Source organism: Berghia stephanieae, chromosome 5, assembly GCF_034508935.2.
Source record: "Berghia stephanieae isolate SIO BIC M18660-M18661 chromosome 5, UCSD_Bste_1.3, whole genome shotgun sequence".
Lineage (NCBI taxonomy): Eukaryota > Metazoa > Mollusca > Gastropoda > Nudibranchia > Aeolidiidae > Berghia > Berghia stephanieae.
The window spans coordinates 74476230-74494528 of NC_088364.1; the positions used below are offsets into that span (position 1 = coordinate 74476230).

The 18299-nt window shown below is 34.3% G+C and overlaps 2 protein-coding genes across 2 annotated transcripts in view; one reads left to right on the plus strand and one right to left on the minus strand.

The window, feature by feature from the left end:
- The first annotated feature begins 837 nt into the window (after positions 1-837).
- LOC144974219 (UDP-GalNAc:beta-1,3-N-acetylgalactosaminyltransferase 1-like) lies at positions 838-3531 on the plus strand. Its single transcript, XM_078917134.1, has one exon. The coding sequence runs from the start codon at positions 1530-1532 to the stop codon at positions 2763-2765; it is 1236 nt and encodes a 411-aa protein (XP_078773260.1). The 5' UTR covers positions 838-1529; the 3' UTR covers positions 2766-3531.
- Positions 3532-5299: 1768 nt separating this feature from the next.
- Positions 5300-18299, minus strand: part of LOC144973595 (target of rapamycin complex subunit lst8-like) — a 19642-nt gene continuing 6642 nt past the window's right edge. Inside the window, exons 4-9 of the mRNA XM_078916235.1 lie at positions 17648-17723; positions 16628-16702; positions 10584-10661; positions 9677-9801; positions 8152-8294; positions 5300-7270 (exon numbers count right to left, since the gene is read on the minus strand). Of these exons, the coding sequence (XP_078772361.1) occupies positions 7152-7270; positions 8152-8294; positions 9677-9801; positions 10584-10661; positions 16628-16702; positions 17648-17723 (616 nt within the window). The 3' untranslated portion in view covers positions 5300-7151. The remainder of the gene's footprint in view (positions 7271-8151; positions 8295-9676; positions 9802-10583; positions 10662-16627; positions 16703-17647; positions 17724-18299) is intronic.

Below are 18299 nucleotides of genomic sequence, written 5' to 3' on the forward strand. Positions count from 1 at the left end.
CCCTCCCAAACCAAAACTAAAAAACAAAAACCCCCAAAAACCCCCACAGAAACACAAGGTGAATAACTGATCTCTCTCTCTCTCTCTCTCTCTCTCTCTCTCTCTCTCTCTCTCTCTCTCTCTATCTATCTATCTATCTATCTATCTCTCTCTATATATATATCTATCTCTCTCTCTTTTTTTCTCTCTCTCTCTCTCTCCCTCTTTCTTTCTCTCTCTCTCTCTCTCTCTCTCTCTCTCTCTCTCTCTCTCTCTCTCTCTCTCTCTCAACTGGATTGTAAAATCTACACCGCAGAGCATAATTAATTTGCGACTTCGAACCCACGATAAAACATCCCAGTATTTACGTTGTACCTTAACTCACTCAATCCTAGAGATTTTTGCTACTTTTCAAAATTGGAAAAAAATGTATTTAAAATGAGCATGTACATAGATTGTTTGTTTTTTTTCAACTACCATTAACATGTAAAAACTAAAAACTTTATCTTTGATACTACGCCTATAATTTATCAAAGAAAAATGTAATAAATAGGCATGGGGTATAAGTAACCCGGGTAAACTACGCGTATAGTCGGTGTTCGGGTTGAGTGAGTTGCAGCAATTATAGCGTAACAACGTTTGGTAGTACTACTGTCGTTGTAGAATGCCTCACTTAATCAATGATGAGTGTCACAGATGAGTGTCGGGTACTTACAATTCTACTAAGTCTCGTATTAGGGAAGGTATTAGCGATGCATTTTTAATGCTGGTTCGCGCTGGATTGACTGGGACCATCACTCAAATTATTGCCACTGTCATGATCCTTTCTTTACCGTGTTTGTACGGAGTGGACAGACATTAATTTGTAAGCATTCAATAGTGGTTTGTTCTTGTTTTCCCCGGGACATATTTTGTTTGGAGGACGTTTTAATGAAATCTGATTGTTGCTTTTAGCCTCCGTGTACTTATTTACAACTGATCACAATTTTATAGCTTTTTTTTTTGGATTTCAGGCCTTTGTTGTTGTTGTTGTTCATGGAACACCAACTTTTAACCTGTAAGTCAATTTAGTATATATCTAATCACAGGATTCTTCTGCAATTCAGAATGGTTTCATTTGCGGGGAAAAAACATGTTTTGTGTTCTTTCATATCACATTGAAAATAACCTGACGCGAATGTGAGCTGAGAACGATGTTCTCTTAACTTTTTTTTCTCCTAGAGGGCTGGAGGTGTAGGGAAGTCTTCTGTTGCCGAAGAGTGATGCTTCATCTGTATATAAAATTAATATGATCGATATATTATACAGGAGATGGCAGACAAAACATGTATGGTATGCAGGAGTGATGGTATGCTTACTGGTGTCTGTGTTGTTTTGAATAGTTTAAAGATGTGCCTGCCGGAATGCATATACAAGGATGGATGATTTATTGGAGGTTACAAGAGAAAATAAATACGGTACCCCAATGCGACGATGCACTATTTTTTTTTTCCATCTCAACATGAAACTGTTAGACTTTGGACGTAGCCAATAATCCTCGAGTTATAACAATGAGAAAGGCTCTACTCTGCCAGTGTCGAAAGGTTAGAACCACGACAAAAGCTTTAACCATTCGTAAAGGGAGACCACCACTTCTTGTTCTTTGGTTTACGTGCACCATCGCCATTGGTTGTTGTCTCTTTGTTTCGTCCATCTTCTCCTGTAAGACAAAGTTAACTGTGGAGGTGGAGAAAACGACCCCGAACATCAAAGATTATAAAAATCTAACATCATTAAAACGTCAAGTGACTTTATTTAATCTCACATGTCCATTATTTCAAATTTTCAAAGACGAGAAAAGCAAAAGCCATCGTCCCAGTAGATATTATAATATAAATTATTTCACGTTGAGGAAGAATATCGTCACCCAGTTACCCGTGGACTATAAAATATCTGCGAGGTCCTTATGCCAAGACAATGGTGGTGAAAGGAAAGAAGTGACACTTCTGATAATTATTCCATCTGTTGTCACGGATATTGTGTCCCGACAAGCTATACGCGAGACATGGGCATTTGGAATATACGACGACTCCTTTAACAATGATTTCAATTACCAAACCAATACAGCCGAGGCAACATCTTCTACAAAACTGGTGTTCTTCTTTGGAGAAATCGGTCTCACTCCGATGGAGAAAATGGTTTTGATGAAAGAATCAGATTTGTTTGGAGACATTGTAACCGTTCACATGTACGACTCCTACAGAAACTTGTCTCTGAAAGTCGCATCCTCATTACTTTGGTGTGCCAGAATATGTCCCCAAGCAAAATACATAGCCAAAGTAGACGTTGACACAATGTTAAACATCCCATTACTTTTGCTACTTCTGGATCAAGTGGCCTATACAGAACCAATGATTCTTGGATACAAACACGTTTTCCCGCATCCTTTGGTAATCCGAAATGGACAGTGGGCTGTTTCCAGGGACATGTATCCACTAAAATATTTCCCAGCCTATGTGTACGGTCATTCCTACGTCATGACGAGATCTGCTTTGCATAAATTGGTATCAAGTATTCCATATTTCCCTGTCATTGAAAACGAGGACGCTTTCATCACTGGCATTATGCCACTAGTTGCGAAAGTTACCCGAGTTCACACTGCTACTTTTACTCATTCCTATAGAAAACAGACATGTCATGACATCCAATATGGGCGATTTGTGTCTTCCGGTCACAGGAAAACCAATCTCCGAGATATTTGGTCACAGCTCAACAGCCGGAATTGTAGCCCAGGCTTCATTTCCTAATAGTTGTGAGTTATTAAAATCAAATTTCAATCGCCTGCGTTTCACGAGTTGTGATAGTTTCAATTCCTAAAAATCCATAATCACCCTGTTTTCTTCAAAACACTCATGATTTTCCCCAAACATTTGAAAATTCGATTATAAATACATACTGTGCACCGCTGATACTGATGCAACTAAATCACCAGAAAACGATGGTTATAAACATTATTTTTATTTACGTATTCATTAATTTGTTTGATTCTTTTTTGTTAATCAGAGCTTTCGTTAAACACGGGGTGCCATCAGTAATCAGTAATGTTTTGTTTTATTTGTTAATTAGAGCTTTCGTTAAACACGGGGTGCCATCATTAATCAGTAATGTTTGTTTTTTTTTTGTTAATTAGAGCTTTCGTTAAACACGGGGTGCCATCAGTAATCAGTAATGTTTTTTGTTGTTAATTAGAGCTTTCGTTAAACACGGGGTGCCATCAGTAATCAGTAATGTTTTTTTTAATTTTTTTTTATTTTTTTTGGGGGGGGGGGGGTTAAAAATTTCTAATGAACGAATTTATTTATTTTTGTTAAAAGGAAGGAAGGAAGGGGAAAAGAGAGGAAAATAGAAATAAAGAATTTTTTTTAATGAAAATGTTTTTTTTTTCAAGATTTTTCATGTCTTTGAGGCATCAATAAATCTGAGTTTGTTTGTTTTTTTATCTGGGTTGCGAGCTATTAAAATATTTTTTATTAAACGATAAACGCAGGTAGGTGGTGGAATGTCGGTCTGGACGTTGAGATGGTTGATGAGGTTAAATTTGTATGTTAATACGCTTCAACAGTCGTAACGTCACTTCCCTCGTAATGACGCATGGTAACTTAGTAACTGACTCTAAACTATCGGAACAAAGGCGGACGCCGTTATGAAATATTTCTCCGACGAGCATAAAAGCGTATCCAGAGGGGAAAAAAACATTATGTCTGATCATGTTTTGACTTTTACACATTCTGATCACAAGGCATATTATGAAAAGTTCTAGCCAGCATGAAGAATAAAAAGGACCGATTTTCTTTGTTTAGAACCAAACTGCTCGTTGCTGGGCGGACGTGACATCAGACTATTGAATCCTATTGGCAATGTACCGTTTAAAAAAAAAAAAAATAATAATGAGAGAGAGAGAGAGAGAGAGAGAGAGAGAGAGAGAGAGAGAGAGAGAGAGAGAGAGAGAGAGAGATGATTCGGAACCACGATGGCCGCCGTTGCTGGGCAACGTGACATCAGACTATTGAATCCAATTGATATGTGACCTCTTGCATTATTATTTTGTGACGTCGATGATGTCTCAGTCGTGTGTTGCCTTTTTTTTTTTTTTAAGGGTTTTACAGCGCTTGCAACACATTAATTAAGGTCATATCAGCGCCAATAAAAAGGAAGAAAATGGGACAGTACAAATTTCTAGAAATACAATTACAACACCAAAGAAAAGGTAAGAAAAAGGGGAATTGGTTCAAATAGGAAACATGTAGATTCCAAGAGCACACCATCAAAGTACTTAAGTTTGGGATCACCTAAAAGTCTCATCCAGACACGAGCAAAGGTCCCCGCTAAGAGGAATACGTACATTCAAATGTTTACAAATATGTGTTGTTTTTTTTTAATAACAATGCATAAGAGAGAGATGATTTACAAGGAAACAAATATCTCCCAAAACTATAACTATACATTCGACTGTTAACCTCCCAGCCAAGGACTCCGGCCAGGTCAGAGAAAAACTAAGTAATCTCACTCCAAGACAACGACAGGAAACAATTGGAAAATGGGTATATAGTATAGGGGCATAGAAGACACAGCATGTACCTCCCTGCCCACTATCTTTTGGTAATAAGGCACTTTATAAATAGCTCCCCCCCCCCCCCCCCCCCCCCTTGGCTCAGGTTTGAATGAGTGATTGTCTATAGAAAGTAACTGATATTGCAAGAGTGCTACTAAAAAAAAAAGTTTCAAAGTTGTATTTTTTGTGGTTATTAGTTGTATCAGTTTATTTTTTGGTTCCATTTACCATTTTTTTCCACTTTCATGTATGTTGCCATCAAATTGTTGATTTATTGGCGAAAGCCTAAGATTGAATAAACTTTGAAACTAAAAAAAAGGGATGCCTAACAGGCGATTTGTTCTGTATAAAATGGTTCCTAACCGGCTTAGGAACAACAAGGAAAGACAGTGACGTTCTAATGTATAAGAGTAAAGATGTGGAAACGAATGCTGTCAAGCTGACAATCACTAAAAGAATGTAGTCGTCACAAGTGACCCATAGTCTCTTAACGATATTATGTGCAGCTATGTGGTCTTGTGATATGACACTCGCTTTCGGATCGGAACGGCCTGGGTCCGAGCCTCGCTCAGCGCATAGTTGAGTCCTTGGAAAAGGCTCTTTAGTCACATTCTCTCACCATACTCAGGTGTAAAATGAGTAACCTGGCTGTTAACAGCATTGTCTCTGAAGAAAAAAACCGTTTCATCCAGCACTATGAGGCATAGCAAATAAACGTACAACTACAACTGATTTATAATAAAGCTTTATTATGATTGCATTATTTTAGTGGTCATCAATGAATTGTAAAAAAAATGCAATTTTACAAACATATAAACCATATACCGGCACTCACATAAAAGCACAAACACACGCGCGCACACACTCTCTCAATCACAACACATGCACACACTTATGACACCCTCACACACACACATACATACATACATACATACATACATACATACATACATACATACATATACACACGTTAATATAAAAACTATGCATTAACTCAATTTAACAGCATCTATAATATACCAAAATTAACATTTGATATTGAAGAAAGAAAAAAGATGGAATGACAATGCTGTATGCATGGGTGCAAGCAACTGGACCTCAAAAAGCCTGCAAGTCTACTTATGACCAGACATATAATCTGAAAAAGCCTGCAAGATTCACGGACTTTCCTCGTCATTTGAAGTCTTGTTCTCAGCATCTCATCTAGTCTTCATAATAGTAGTCCACAATTGTTGTATGTTTAATCCAAAGGTTGTAATGCAGTAATTTGTTAAGTTTCTTGTCACAAGTTGCACAATTTTAAAATATACAAAAATAAACTTAAAAATTTTTAAAAAGTGTCCTATCACAGTCCTATTCAAATCGCAAAAAGCCGGCGACGTTTTTTTCGGTAATCCAATCGGCCGGCACTCTTGCACCCATGTGTATGTCACAGCAATCTCCCCAACCATCATGGGTGATCAAGAGACCCCATCCATAATTAACTCACTCAACCCTAACACCGACTATATCCGTAGTATACCCGGGGGTTACTTTTACCCCATGCCTATTTATTACATTTTTCCGAGTCAAATTATAGGCGTAGTATCAAAGCTTATGTTTTTAATTTTTGCATGTTACTGATAGTTGAATAAAAATATCTGTCTATGTACATGTTCATTTTTAATACATTTTTTCCCCCAATTTTGAAAAGTAGCAAATATCTCTAGGATTGAGTGAGTTAATATTGAGATCATCTAAATTTCCCATCCAGACACGAGCACAAAATCCCACGTAAAGGGATATGCACACAAAGGCTTAAAAAACAATAATATTCAAAACAAAAACAAAAAAACTAGAACAGCATACAACAGAAAGAAGAATTAAAAGATGAGAAAAATAGATATCATCTCTCAAATTAAATAAAATACATTTGACTGTCTCCCTCTCAGCTAAGAACTCTGGCCAGGGGTAGGACAAAACTAGGTAATTTCAATTCAAATCAAGGACAGAAAGTAACCTCAAAAAGAAAAACCGATACAAGGGGAGAGAGGATATATCAAGAGTGAACTCCCACCAAGGGAGGTCAAAAAACCCTATATCATCATTATTGTAGTGAACTTCCATCGTGCAAACTTGCTGTCTTTTAGAATTCTGACCATGGGTGCCAGCAGGAAGAAGTGCTGAAACTTGAAACTAAAATCTCGACACTTTGCCAAACCTTAAAATGTTCCTACTGAAAATGCGGCATAAACTTTACTCTTATTTCATCACCGTTTTGATACCATACAGGCCGAGGCCTTGACCAAAGAGAGTTCCGGTTTCACCAATCTACCTCCATACACTGAAAAGGTGGCTGAATCACGTTTTCGAATTTTTACCGATGCTATTAGGTTATTTTACTCAAAACACTGAAACCAGAGGTATTTGACTTCGAGATATTGCGAAACCGGAATTCCGGCATGAACTGGAAAACTGGCACCCATGATTCTGACGAAATAAAATCCTTTATTTAGCGATACCATGCTCTGGTAATTGGTCTTTTTATCACTACTACATACATTTATATATATTCTATTGGACTAGGAATGCATGGCACACATTAAGTGAGCACCTCGTCTCGGAAAGCCAAGCAAACGACAGCTTTCTCATGGCCACTGTACTCCCGTTTGATTTCACCCGATGTCACACTCCACAGTCTGGCATTGTTATCTGATGATGCTGGGGAAAAAACAACAACAAAAAAAAAAAAAAACATGGTTAATAAATATAAGTAATATCGTCAGATGGGGTTTCTTTGCCTCAAGGGGTGAATTTGCCTCTGCCGATTTGGAGCATTTTGAGTATTCTCATGCTTGTTGCATTTATCTCCCTTGTTTTAATCAAAAGAAATAACTGTCAAAATACTAGATACAATCTGTATGTCCAAATCTATAGAGGCAAAGTCATCCCTTAAGACAAAGTCACCCCGTATGACGGTACAAAGTAATTCAAATTCACCCAATGAAATAAATTATGTAAAATTAGGGAACTTGGATCAAATCAAGAAGTCCCCATGACTTGATCAGGACAACTTTACCAGACACATCATTTTCAATCATAATAATACAAAATGATGATGAAGAAAGAAGATAGAAAAGGATTCCCCATTCAGCGCTTTTGGATTGAGAGAAAGTATTGATGGTTACCTTTTCCTTGACACGATCTAATCTGTTTTTTTAAAAAAAGAAACAAACAAAAAACAAACAGAAATGCAAAACCCTTTTTCTGTCCTTTAAAAATTCCTATTCTTTTTCCAGAATGATTTTTTTTAAATCTACACAAAGACTTCAGTATTATTACAGAAAAGGGTCACTTCCCAAGACAGCCTTGTACTGGACAGCAGATGGGAAGAGAAAGTGGGGAAGACCCAAAGAAACCTGGCGAAGGACTATGGAGAAAGAATTAAAGGAAGCAGGCCTGTCCTGGAATATACAGCCACCACAAAAGCAGCCAACCGCAAAAAAATGGAGATGTCTGGTGGATGCCCTATGTGCCTCAAGGCCCGAAGAGGATTAACTGCTGCATAATAAAATGAGCTGAAAAAAAACAACCCAACTTACCTGTGATAATGTATTGAGAGTCTCCACTGAATGCACAGTCCCACACCCATCTCTGAGATTTGTCCTTCAGCTCCATGGTCAGGGAAAGGTCAGCTGTACGGAATATACGGCAAGTTCCATCTGCTGAAGTTGTGGCTAAAAGTCTGAGAAAATATTTTTTTAAGAATAAGACATTTTTTAAATGTTATATATAAGGTTTAAAGAACTTTAACAATTTGTGGTACAGAACAGTATCAAATAGATAACAATTATTATTATTATTATTATTATTATTATTATTATTATTATTATTATTATTATTATAATTATTATTATTGTTATTACTATTATTATTAATAACTCTATGATAGGACTTTAATCTACTATCCTAGGGGATGGTAAAAGTACAATTTGAATGTATTTGAATGTCTAGTGAGACATTCTGTAGGCTTTTTGGGAAATGTATCTTAACCGAATTGAAATTTTAATGGTTTGGAAAAACAAAAGTAGAGAAATGTGCCTGAGGACAACTACTTTTTGGATCATCACTTAAGAAAAAGGCCTTTGACAAACTGAACAAGAAGCAACCTTATTATAAAATCTTATCAAAACTGTTTGAAAAGTAAAAAAGAGGAAGGATATAAAATAACACTCACAAACCAATTTCAAACAAGAAATATTTATAATGATTACAAATAAAAACATATCCATATTGAGATGTGTCATTCAGTATTAACTTTATAACGAGAATTCTGCAAATCAACATGACTGGCACAGCTATCAAACATCATACAAATGGCACAAAACAAAGAGAAATGGAGAATCTTCACCGCAAGACTAAGAGAAGAGACTGAAGCTGTGAAGTTTTAAGTCAGTAAGTCAAGTCTATGCTTGATAGACGGATACAAAGTTTATTCAATCTTAGGCTTTCGCCAATAAATCACATAATTTGATGACAAAATACATGAAAGTGGACAATTATTTACTTCTCAAAAGTTAAATTAAGAAATTGATATTGATAGTAGTAGTATCGTTCGGCTACACTTCTATGTTCAAGGTATCAATCCAGGTTCTGAAGTCATCATCACATTTGTTGATGGTTTCAAATCCCCCTTCCAGTTTTGTCTCTGGGCAATCTCATACGAGGTGGTTTGCATCTTGTGTTGCTTGGTTGCACTTTGGGCATGTTGGTGATTCTTGGAGCCCCCATTTGGGCATGTTAGCAGCTGTTCTTGTATGTTTTGACCGTAGTCTATTTGCAGCTACCCAGTATTTCTTGGTTGATCCTGTAGACCTGGGAGACTTTTACAGGGATCAGTCATAGTATGGAATCCCCCCCCCCCCCCCCTCCCCACCCACTTTCGAAAAAAAAAAAAAATAATAATAATTATCATAATGGGTTAACCTTTATTAATCTAATAAAGAAAATATTTGTTAATTATCGCGATACAAAAGGCATTGTATTTTTATAACAATAACAACAAACTCATATACAAATTGGTTCCAGCACTAAAAAACCACCAAAGACTTGTGACATAAGACTTACGTGGAGTCTGGACTAAACAGACACTTGAGAATGTATTTAGGATGGGCCTCAAACTTCTTCTTGGGATGGAAATGAGTGGGTTCATTACCTCGTCCTCCGCTCAGAGTCCAGATGTAACAGTTACCCTGATAAAATATAATTTAAATTTTGCTGCTCGAAGCTCAAAGAAATAAATAATAATGTGAAATTGATTGTAAGCTTCAATTTAATCACAAAAACAGATCAAATGAACATGAGCTTACAATCAATTTCATTTTATTATGTATTTCTGATAAAATATAGGAAAACAATTAAAGCCCAATATTACAACGGTTTCGAATGTTCAAGACATTAATAATTTTTGCCCGTCTTGGATACGACAAGCATCGTCAAGAGTTGACCCGCAAAGGTCTTTGTTAATCCTCCTCCTCCTCTCTCCCCCCCCCCCCCCCCCCCCCCCCCCCCCCATCTTCCATGTCTCCAAAAACAACAACACTATTAATCAGTTAAACCAAAAAAAAAATGTAAATATTGCAAAAATAAGAAAACAGAAAAAAGTGAAAAAATGTATGAACGGAGAAACAAAATGGGTTTCTATAATATTATACATATAAAGAGTGACGAGGTCAGCCTCTGAGATCAAGATTGTCATAGTTTTGAAATGAATGATTCATGACTTTTAACTCACTCAATCCTAGAGATTTTTCCTACTTTTCAAAATTAGAAAAAAATGTATTAAAAATGAGAATGTACATGGATAGTTTTATTCAACTACCATTAACATGCAAAAATTAAAAACATTAGCCTTGATACTACGCCTATAATTTCTCTCAGAAAAATGTAATAAATTAATAGGCATTGGGTAAAAGTAACCCGGGGTAAACTACGGATATAGTCGGTGTTAGGGTTGAGTGAGTTAAAGCCTTACTTTGTTGTTGACAGCGGCCATCATGGTTCCCATAGGGTCAATACTAATAGATGTAATAGCAGCATCTGGTTCAGGAATCTGGACAGAAAGATAAACAAGAACAATAAATCAGATTAAATCAGTCTGAAAATGAAGCAGGGGCTCCCAAGAGCGCACTTGGTAAAGCACTCGCTTCACATGCAAAGGGGTCGAGATTGATCCCGAGTGAAGTCAAGATTTTTTTCTGTTCTGACCCCCTATACACCCAGCAGTGATTGGGTAGCTGGGTCTGTTAGATCAGAAGGAAAGTACTTTGTGATATTTTTTTTTTTTTTTAAAATTTCGATGACTACTATGTTACTAGTGTGCATCTGTGTGAGTGTTTCTATGTCAATATTGTACTGTTATAAATGTGTAACCAAATGACAAATTGCCACTTTTTTTAGGACAATAAAGATTTATTGTTATTATATTATTTATTTATTATTATTATTATTATTATTATTATTATTATTATTATTATTATTATTATTATTATCATTATTATTATTATTATTATTATTAAAGTCCTATCCAAGGGTGGCAAGCAATTACTTTTGTCCATTTCACGCTATAGAAACTGGATAAACTCTGGTTCCATGGGTCTTTTTGCTCTGAAGGACAACTTAATCAGAAGGGAAAAATTAAAAAAAAGGTGTTGTCAAAATGATCAGAGTAGGAAAATCTGACTAGTTTCCTTTTGACCTACGATCCCATCAACAAAAAGCTGAGTTAATTTCACTCAAATGATCAAAAGTAATGATTCAGAAATAAAATTAAATTTTCAACTTCTTGTTCATTACAACAGTGACATATTGAGATGGGTTTTTCTGGCACTATTTCACGCAAACCTTTTCAGATGTTCATTACAATACAATACATGATAGATGTAGTGGATTCCGAATTGTGTTTGGTTGTTTATTCCATTAATGTTGTCAGTAAATCTTTCAATGGTGGGGAATTCCTACCAAAGGATAGAACATTTCCCCATTGCATAAAGTGTAAATTGCCTGTTGGGCAATCTTTTTTATATTATAATAATACCCTTAGAACAAACATTGCTAACTGTTGAAGACAATTTCACAAGCGGTAAAGTCTTTCTTCCATAAACTTACTGAGAAGCCAAAGAAAGATGTTTATTGGTGTAAAATAATGTCAAACTTATTTACACAACGTTGTTCATGTTATCAAAACAAAAAAAAAGAAAAAGAAAAAAAGTGGCAAATCTTTTTTTTTTTAAATCTCTCTCTCTCTCTCTCTCTCTCTCTCTCTCTCTCTCTCTCTCTCTCTCTCTCTCTCTCTCTCTCTCTCTCTCTCCTCTCTCTCTCTCTCTCTCTCTCTCCTCCCCTCTCTCTCTCTCTCTCTCTCTCTCTCTCTCTCTCTCTCTCTCTCTCTCTCTCCTCCCTCCCCTCCCTCCCTCCCTCTCTCTCTCTCTCTCTCTCTCTCTCTCTCTCTCTCTCTCTCTCTCTCTCTCTCTCTCTCTTTTTTTTTTTTTTTTTTTTTCTTAAACAGGAAAGAATGCCATAACATTTCATGCAAAGAACTCTAAAAAAAAAAACCCCAAAATATTTAAAATAAATCTAGTATTTGATTGCGGCAATTTTGTGAACAATCTTTATTTGTTTGTTTTTGTTCTTTCTTGTTTTTAGGGGATTTACAATGCAAGCAACACTTGTAGGTCATTTCAGCACCAGTAAAAAGGAGATGATTGGGCAAAAGATGTAGATCTGAAGTTGAAACCACCAAAAAAAAAAAAAAAAAAATACTGACAAAGGATTCCACGCCAATTCCATCAATGTGCCTATTTTGATATCTCCTAAAAGTCCCATCCAGGCAAAAGCAAATATATACCCCTATACATACCACTATAAAGTATATACTCAAATGTTTACAAAGTACAATACATTCAAAACTAAAAACTACATGACAGAAAGATAATTTATAAGGGAAAAAAATATCATCTCTCGAGGAAAGGTATTATGCATTTGACTGCTTCCCTCTCAGCTATGGATCCCCGCCAGGATGAGAAGAAAAAATAGAGCAATCTCAATCCAGAACAATGGCAGAAAGCAACATGGAACAGGAAAACAGTTTAGTGGGATAAAAGGCACAACAAAGGTGACCTGTACTGTACGCCTTTGATGGGAGGCCAGAAGACTGCATCTAGTGCACACGTTTTCTTCCAAGATAAAACATCAAGTTTCGATAATATAATGTGAAATACTCATAATTTCTGGTAACCATTTGACCATTCAGAATGATCATTGGTTATTAACTAACAATCACGAAAGGCAATATCAGTAAAATGCACAGGCATCAAAATGTATTCTAAATACACATCAACCATGCAAGCATCTGGCATTTCCTTTGAAAATAATGTACTTATCAAAAATTTTGTAACATAATGTGTGCATTACAAAGAAAAACTACAAACAAATTCATCGACGTGCATTTTGGTGAAAGTTTACGTGTAGATATTGTTGCATTAACACAAATACAAAGTCAAATCCTATTGAAAAACAATTTTTAATGGGCCACCATTTGTTTAAGATTTGTTAAGGTGAATTATACATAGCTTCCTGAAAATATGAAAAAGTTAACACAAATTCGTTTAGAGAACAAAATTTTTTTTCATACCCTGTAAAATTCACTTAAATAATTAAGGCCACCAATGCCAGGTTTCTTATTTTAATTCATAAAATGTAAAAAGAATCTTGACTTACAGAACATCATCTAACCAATAAATCATATACTATTCTATAGTTAGACACTAAAATGTGGATGAGTATGTGAATGGAATTTATATATAAGTGCTTAATGTCTAAGGCCATTGAAGTCAAGACCCACTAAATGCACTAATATGTATCATAATTCAAAACTATATATGAGGGCTTTATAAGAGTGTCATTATATCATTCAACAACAAAACTTGATGGACAGTGAATTACAGAAATATTAGTTATAATAATCGGAGCGAGTAATATGATGGTGACAAAGTACCAAGTCAGTGTTTACATCTGTTTTCATTGAGCCAACACTTTTGTTGAGAAAGGAATGTACCTGAAATGAACCATTGTGCCATATATATATATATATATATATATATATATATACATAGATAGATAGTATAAAGCTCTAGTTTAACTCTTTTTCGGCAGGGTTCAAATTTACTATTCAGAAAAGTGAGTGGAGCAGTTAGGTTGCGGGTTCGAGCCCCCATCGCTGCAGCGAAGTATTTATTCTCTGACGTCTTCTAGCACTTTCCTACTCACTTCATGTCTTGTTATATTCAAATTTACTTTCTAGTGACCGTGTTTATCTTGAGAGAAGTAAAACTAAAAAGAGAAGGGCTTCAATAAAGATCAAAAGCTGAGTTGAATTGCTGCCACAGCTTTTTTTGGAGGAAAAGGTTGGTCTGCGGTTCGAACAAGATAAATAATAGGAGAACATATGTTGCGAAAGATATTTGTTACAGTGAATGACATAATCAGCCGGATGGTGAAAAGCTTTGAACTGAGATATCGCCAAGTTTAGTTAGAAGGTCAATTTTTATCAAAAATGAGTTCTTGTCACAAATGATTAAATAACCCCTTTTTGTACATCTTCGAGAAATATCAAAGCTTTATTCCACTTCTATATATTTTTTACAGCTAGTCAAGTTGAAAAAGTATGAAATTTGAGAAAAGTTTCTGGACTGGCTACCTTTCCCATACATCTGACCATAACTTTATGAAAAATCAACCGATTTACTTCAAATAAAGATTAAAATGCTCTGGGGAGCAGATTCCTTCAGAAAATGCAAAAGAAAAAAAATGAAAATCCAAAATTTTCACCTTCCGACTGATTATGTCATGCACTGAGGGCTATTGAATGTAAAAGTTGGATTTCTCTCTACTATAAAAGAACTTTCGAATATATTATTATTCAGATATATCTTCATAATTTCTTCTATATGCAATTATGATGCAAAAAATAGGAAATGAAAGAGTGAACATTTTATGGAAAAGAAAAGAATAGATTTGTATTGAAATCATGTGGTGTAAAAATCAAGAATAAACAAGATAGATGACTTGACAATGCGCTGACAACATGTACAAACACCAGACATATAAAATGTAGAAATGAATCTAAAATTATGCGATAAGGAAGATGAACGTAATTATTCAATGTGGCAACAATGGAAGATCAGTCTTAAAGGCCTAGCTAAAAATTATCCCGCTTTCTTATTGTAATTAAAATTATGAGGAAAAAAATGCTCTGAAATAGTGAGAGAACATTTTGGTTTGCAAAAGATAAAAGAAGACAATACCGCCTATTGCTTGAAAACATGAAAGCAAAGATCGACAGAGAAACAAATAATATGTGTCTCATGTTTATTAACAATTGGAAGGTTTTTGATTCTGAAAAGGAGGATATATCTATATCTTTACAATTATATAATCTGGATGTCCCTTGAAATTTATACTATGTAATTATTCTTACAGCTTATAATATTATTACACTATATATACTTATTACCAAATTTTACTTTACCACATTATAATTACGTATATTATGTTTATGTATGTATCATTGTCGGCATTTTATACGTCTGTACAAAAATTTCCTTTTGGATCAATAAAGTACATTATTATTATTATTATTATTATTATTATTATTATTATTATTATTATTATTATTATTATTATTATTATTATTATTATTATTATCATCATAAAAGCATTTAGAAACTTTAAACATTGTCATTAAGGTTGGATGAGACAATAAGGATATAAGACAACCTTTAATGGAGTCAAATGTGACCCACCATCTCAAAGTCTCAGAGCAGTATTACGTTGGGATGAACTCGGTGACGGGAATTGAAAAAAATAGCTACAAATATGAAACTTGGGGTTTATTTTTATTCGTTATGATAAAGATTTAATAACATTTCTTATATAATATTGCCAAAACTTGAAAGTTGGTATTTCTTATAATTTCAATTCTACATTCACTTTTAGGATCCCGATTCATCCCCCAACACAATACAGTTTTGAGATGTCGGGTCACAGATGTGGTAATGTTGAAGTATGCAAGAAAACATACAGTCTTCTATAAAAGCAAGCAAAAACTAAAAAGAAAACAAAAACAGAAACAAAAACAAAAACACTTCACCCTATCATCAGTATATTATATCAAAAACACAAATTTCTAGATTATTAAAAGCATTAATAAGTTACATAAATGTAGACACAAATAAACTATAATCTGAAGATCACACGGTCCTCAAGACACTGACTTCCAAAAATGTTAAAGATAACTGTTAGACAGGCTAGGGACACAAGTACAGCAAATTTTTAAAAAACACACCAAAAAAACTTACATCCATTTTTAAAAATAAAGAATGTACGGTTATTTCAAAATCTCACGACCACTTTTGCATTTCAACCTAGCCAGTGTCAGTAATATTGTGAAATAATCAAACGAGCGATAACTGTTACAATGTCTTGCAGAAATCAATGAAAGTTAGCAGAGAAGTGTACAATGGCATTTTAAAAAAAAATACATACATAATTCTTTATTTAATGCAATAAAAAGTAACAAACTATAAAAAAAGGGTTGATAATTCAAAAAAAGGTACCTATCATAATTTTTGTTGAAACATTATTGATTTTTAACTCTGCTTTATTTACATTGGACAATGATATAATCAATAAGTCATGTCTTTTAATAACAATGGGCTTATAAAGTTGAAACACACGTATTCATTACTTAATGCTTTAACTTTACGTAATGCTAGGTTTATTAAAGGATAAAGAGAAAGGAGTTGGCAAAAATTAATGTTTAACAAATAAATTCTGACAAATCATCTCTGACACATCTACCAAAATTGATTATATCAGATAAACCAGTGATAAATGTTAGGGAGATAGCTTATGTAACCACGCCTATGGGTTGATTAATAGGACTTAAAAACAAAAATGTTAATCCAACATTTAAAAGAATAATAATATTTTTTTAATGGGCAAAATAAAATACAAACTTACCAAATGTTCATTCTGATCAGTTTTTAAATCCCATACATGAATAGAACCACTTTGGTCACCAACAAACAACTCACCCTAGGGATAAAGGATACTAAAATAGTCAACATTCAATTTCAATGCTTAAAAACAACAAACAAAAAATATTAAAAATACCCCCCCCCCCCCCCGCTCCAGAAATAAAATAAAACTAAATTAAAAAACACAACTTATATCATCAGCATAACTACTCAAAAATAAAAACAATGGGTTTTGATCAATCAAAACAAGATTTTCAAAAAATTTGAATGAATGTGCATATAATTTCTTCTCAACGTCAGGACCCAATGGAATTTTTACTTAAGATTTCCTCTCTTCTTATTTCTTTTAATTTTTTTCTATTACTTTTAGTCTTCCCGTGGAAATAAGATAAGATTACAAAACCACAAAGAATACATTGATAAAAACAAAAATAATGAAGAAAAAAAGTCCATTTCTATCCTTGGAATTCAACCAGACAATGTTTATTTGTTTGTTTTTAAGGGTTTTACGGCGTTTGCGACACATTTAGGTTATAATATCAGCGCCAGTAAAAAGTTCTAGAATTACAATTAACACACCCAAGAAAAAGTGACATAGGGGATCTGAGAACAAATAGGGATCAGATGTAGATTCCAAGAGCATAGCACCAATGTATTTAGTTTGAGATCACCTATAAGTCTCATCCGGACACAAGCAGAAAATCCAACAAAGAGGAATACACTCAAATGCTAACATTATACATTCAAAATAACAAATATAATAATACATAACAGAGAGATGATTTACAAGGAAAAAAATACCATCTCCTAAAACAATAACTATGCATTTGACTGTTTCCCTCATGTTGGAAAACAGATATAAGGGGATAGAAGAATTAGTATGCACCCCCTGCCCACTATGGGAGAACCAGAAAATGGCTTTACCAAATATTGTTCAAATTTATTACACAATGAGATAGACAGAGTGGACTTCGCCATCAACATCATAAAATAACACACTCACCTGGTTGGGATGCAAGCACACACAATTGACTGGTGATTTGACCTGGAATATTCGCTGGCACTCTACAGATCGTGCTCTAAAAGTAAAAGAGAATTCAAAATGTTAAAAGAAGTAAAAATTATTTTCAAACAAAATCGCTTTTATACAATTTGGAGAATGTGCACTTTTTAACAACAGAACATTTGAAACATTAATAAATTTGCATATTAATATGATGTAATTTCAATTCATGAATGCTAAGTGGTCCAATGATTTCTCAATTCCCTGATCCAATGACAAAATGTAATCAAACATTCAAAACCTGTGAGTCTCCCTTATTTTCAAGAATATTACAATATTACCAATATTGGAAGAAATATCTGTTGCAAATTATTTTTTTTTTAAGTTTTAAAATTTAGTTTATGACATGAAAACAAAAATTATTCACTGAAATTGTGTGTTTTTTTTCATGAAATATAATTGTTTTACATCAATTTGTTTTATCTCAATACAATATTCTCAGTACTAGCCATACAGAAAAAGTAACAAGATGTGGTATTTTGGAACTTCTTCTCTTCAACTGTCCTGCACTGTAGTTTTTAAGAGATATTTGAAGTCAATTCTTTTCTCATAGTTTTTAGTGTAATCATCTGTCCTAGTTTAATATCAATGA

Coding starts and splice junctions, on each gene's coding strand:
- LOC144974219 (XM_078917134.1), top strand. CDS start 1,530: ATGAGAAAGGCTCTACTCTGCCAGTGTCGAAAGGTTAGAACCACGACA.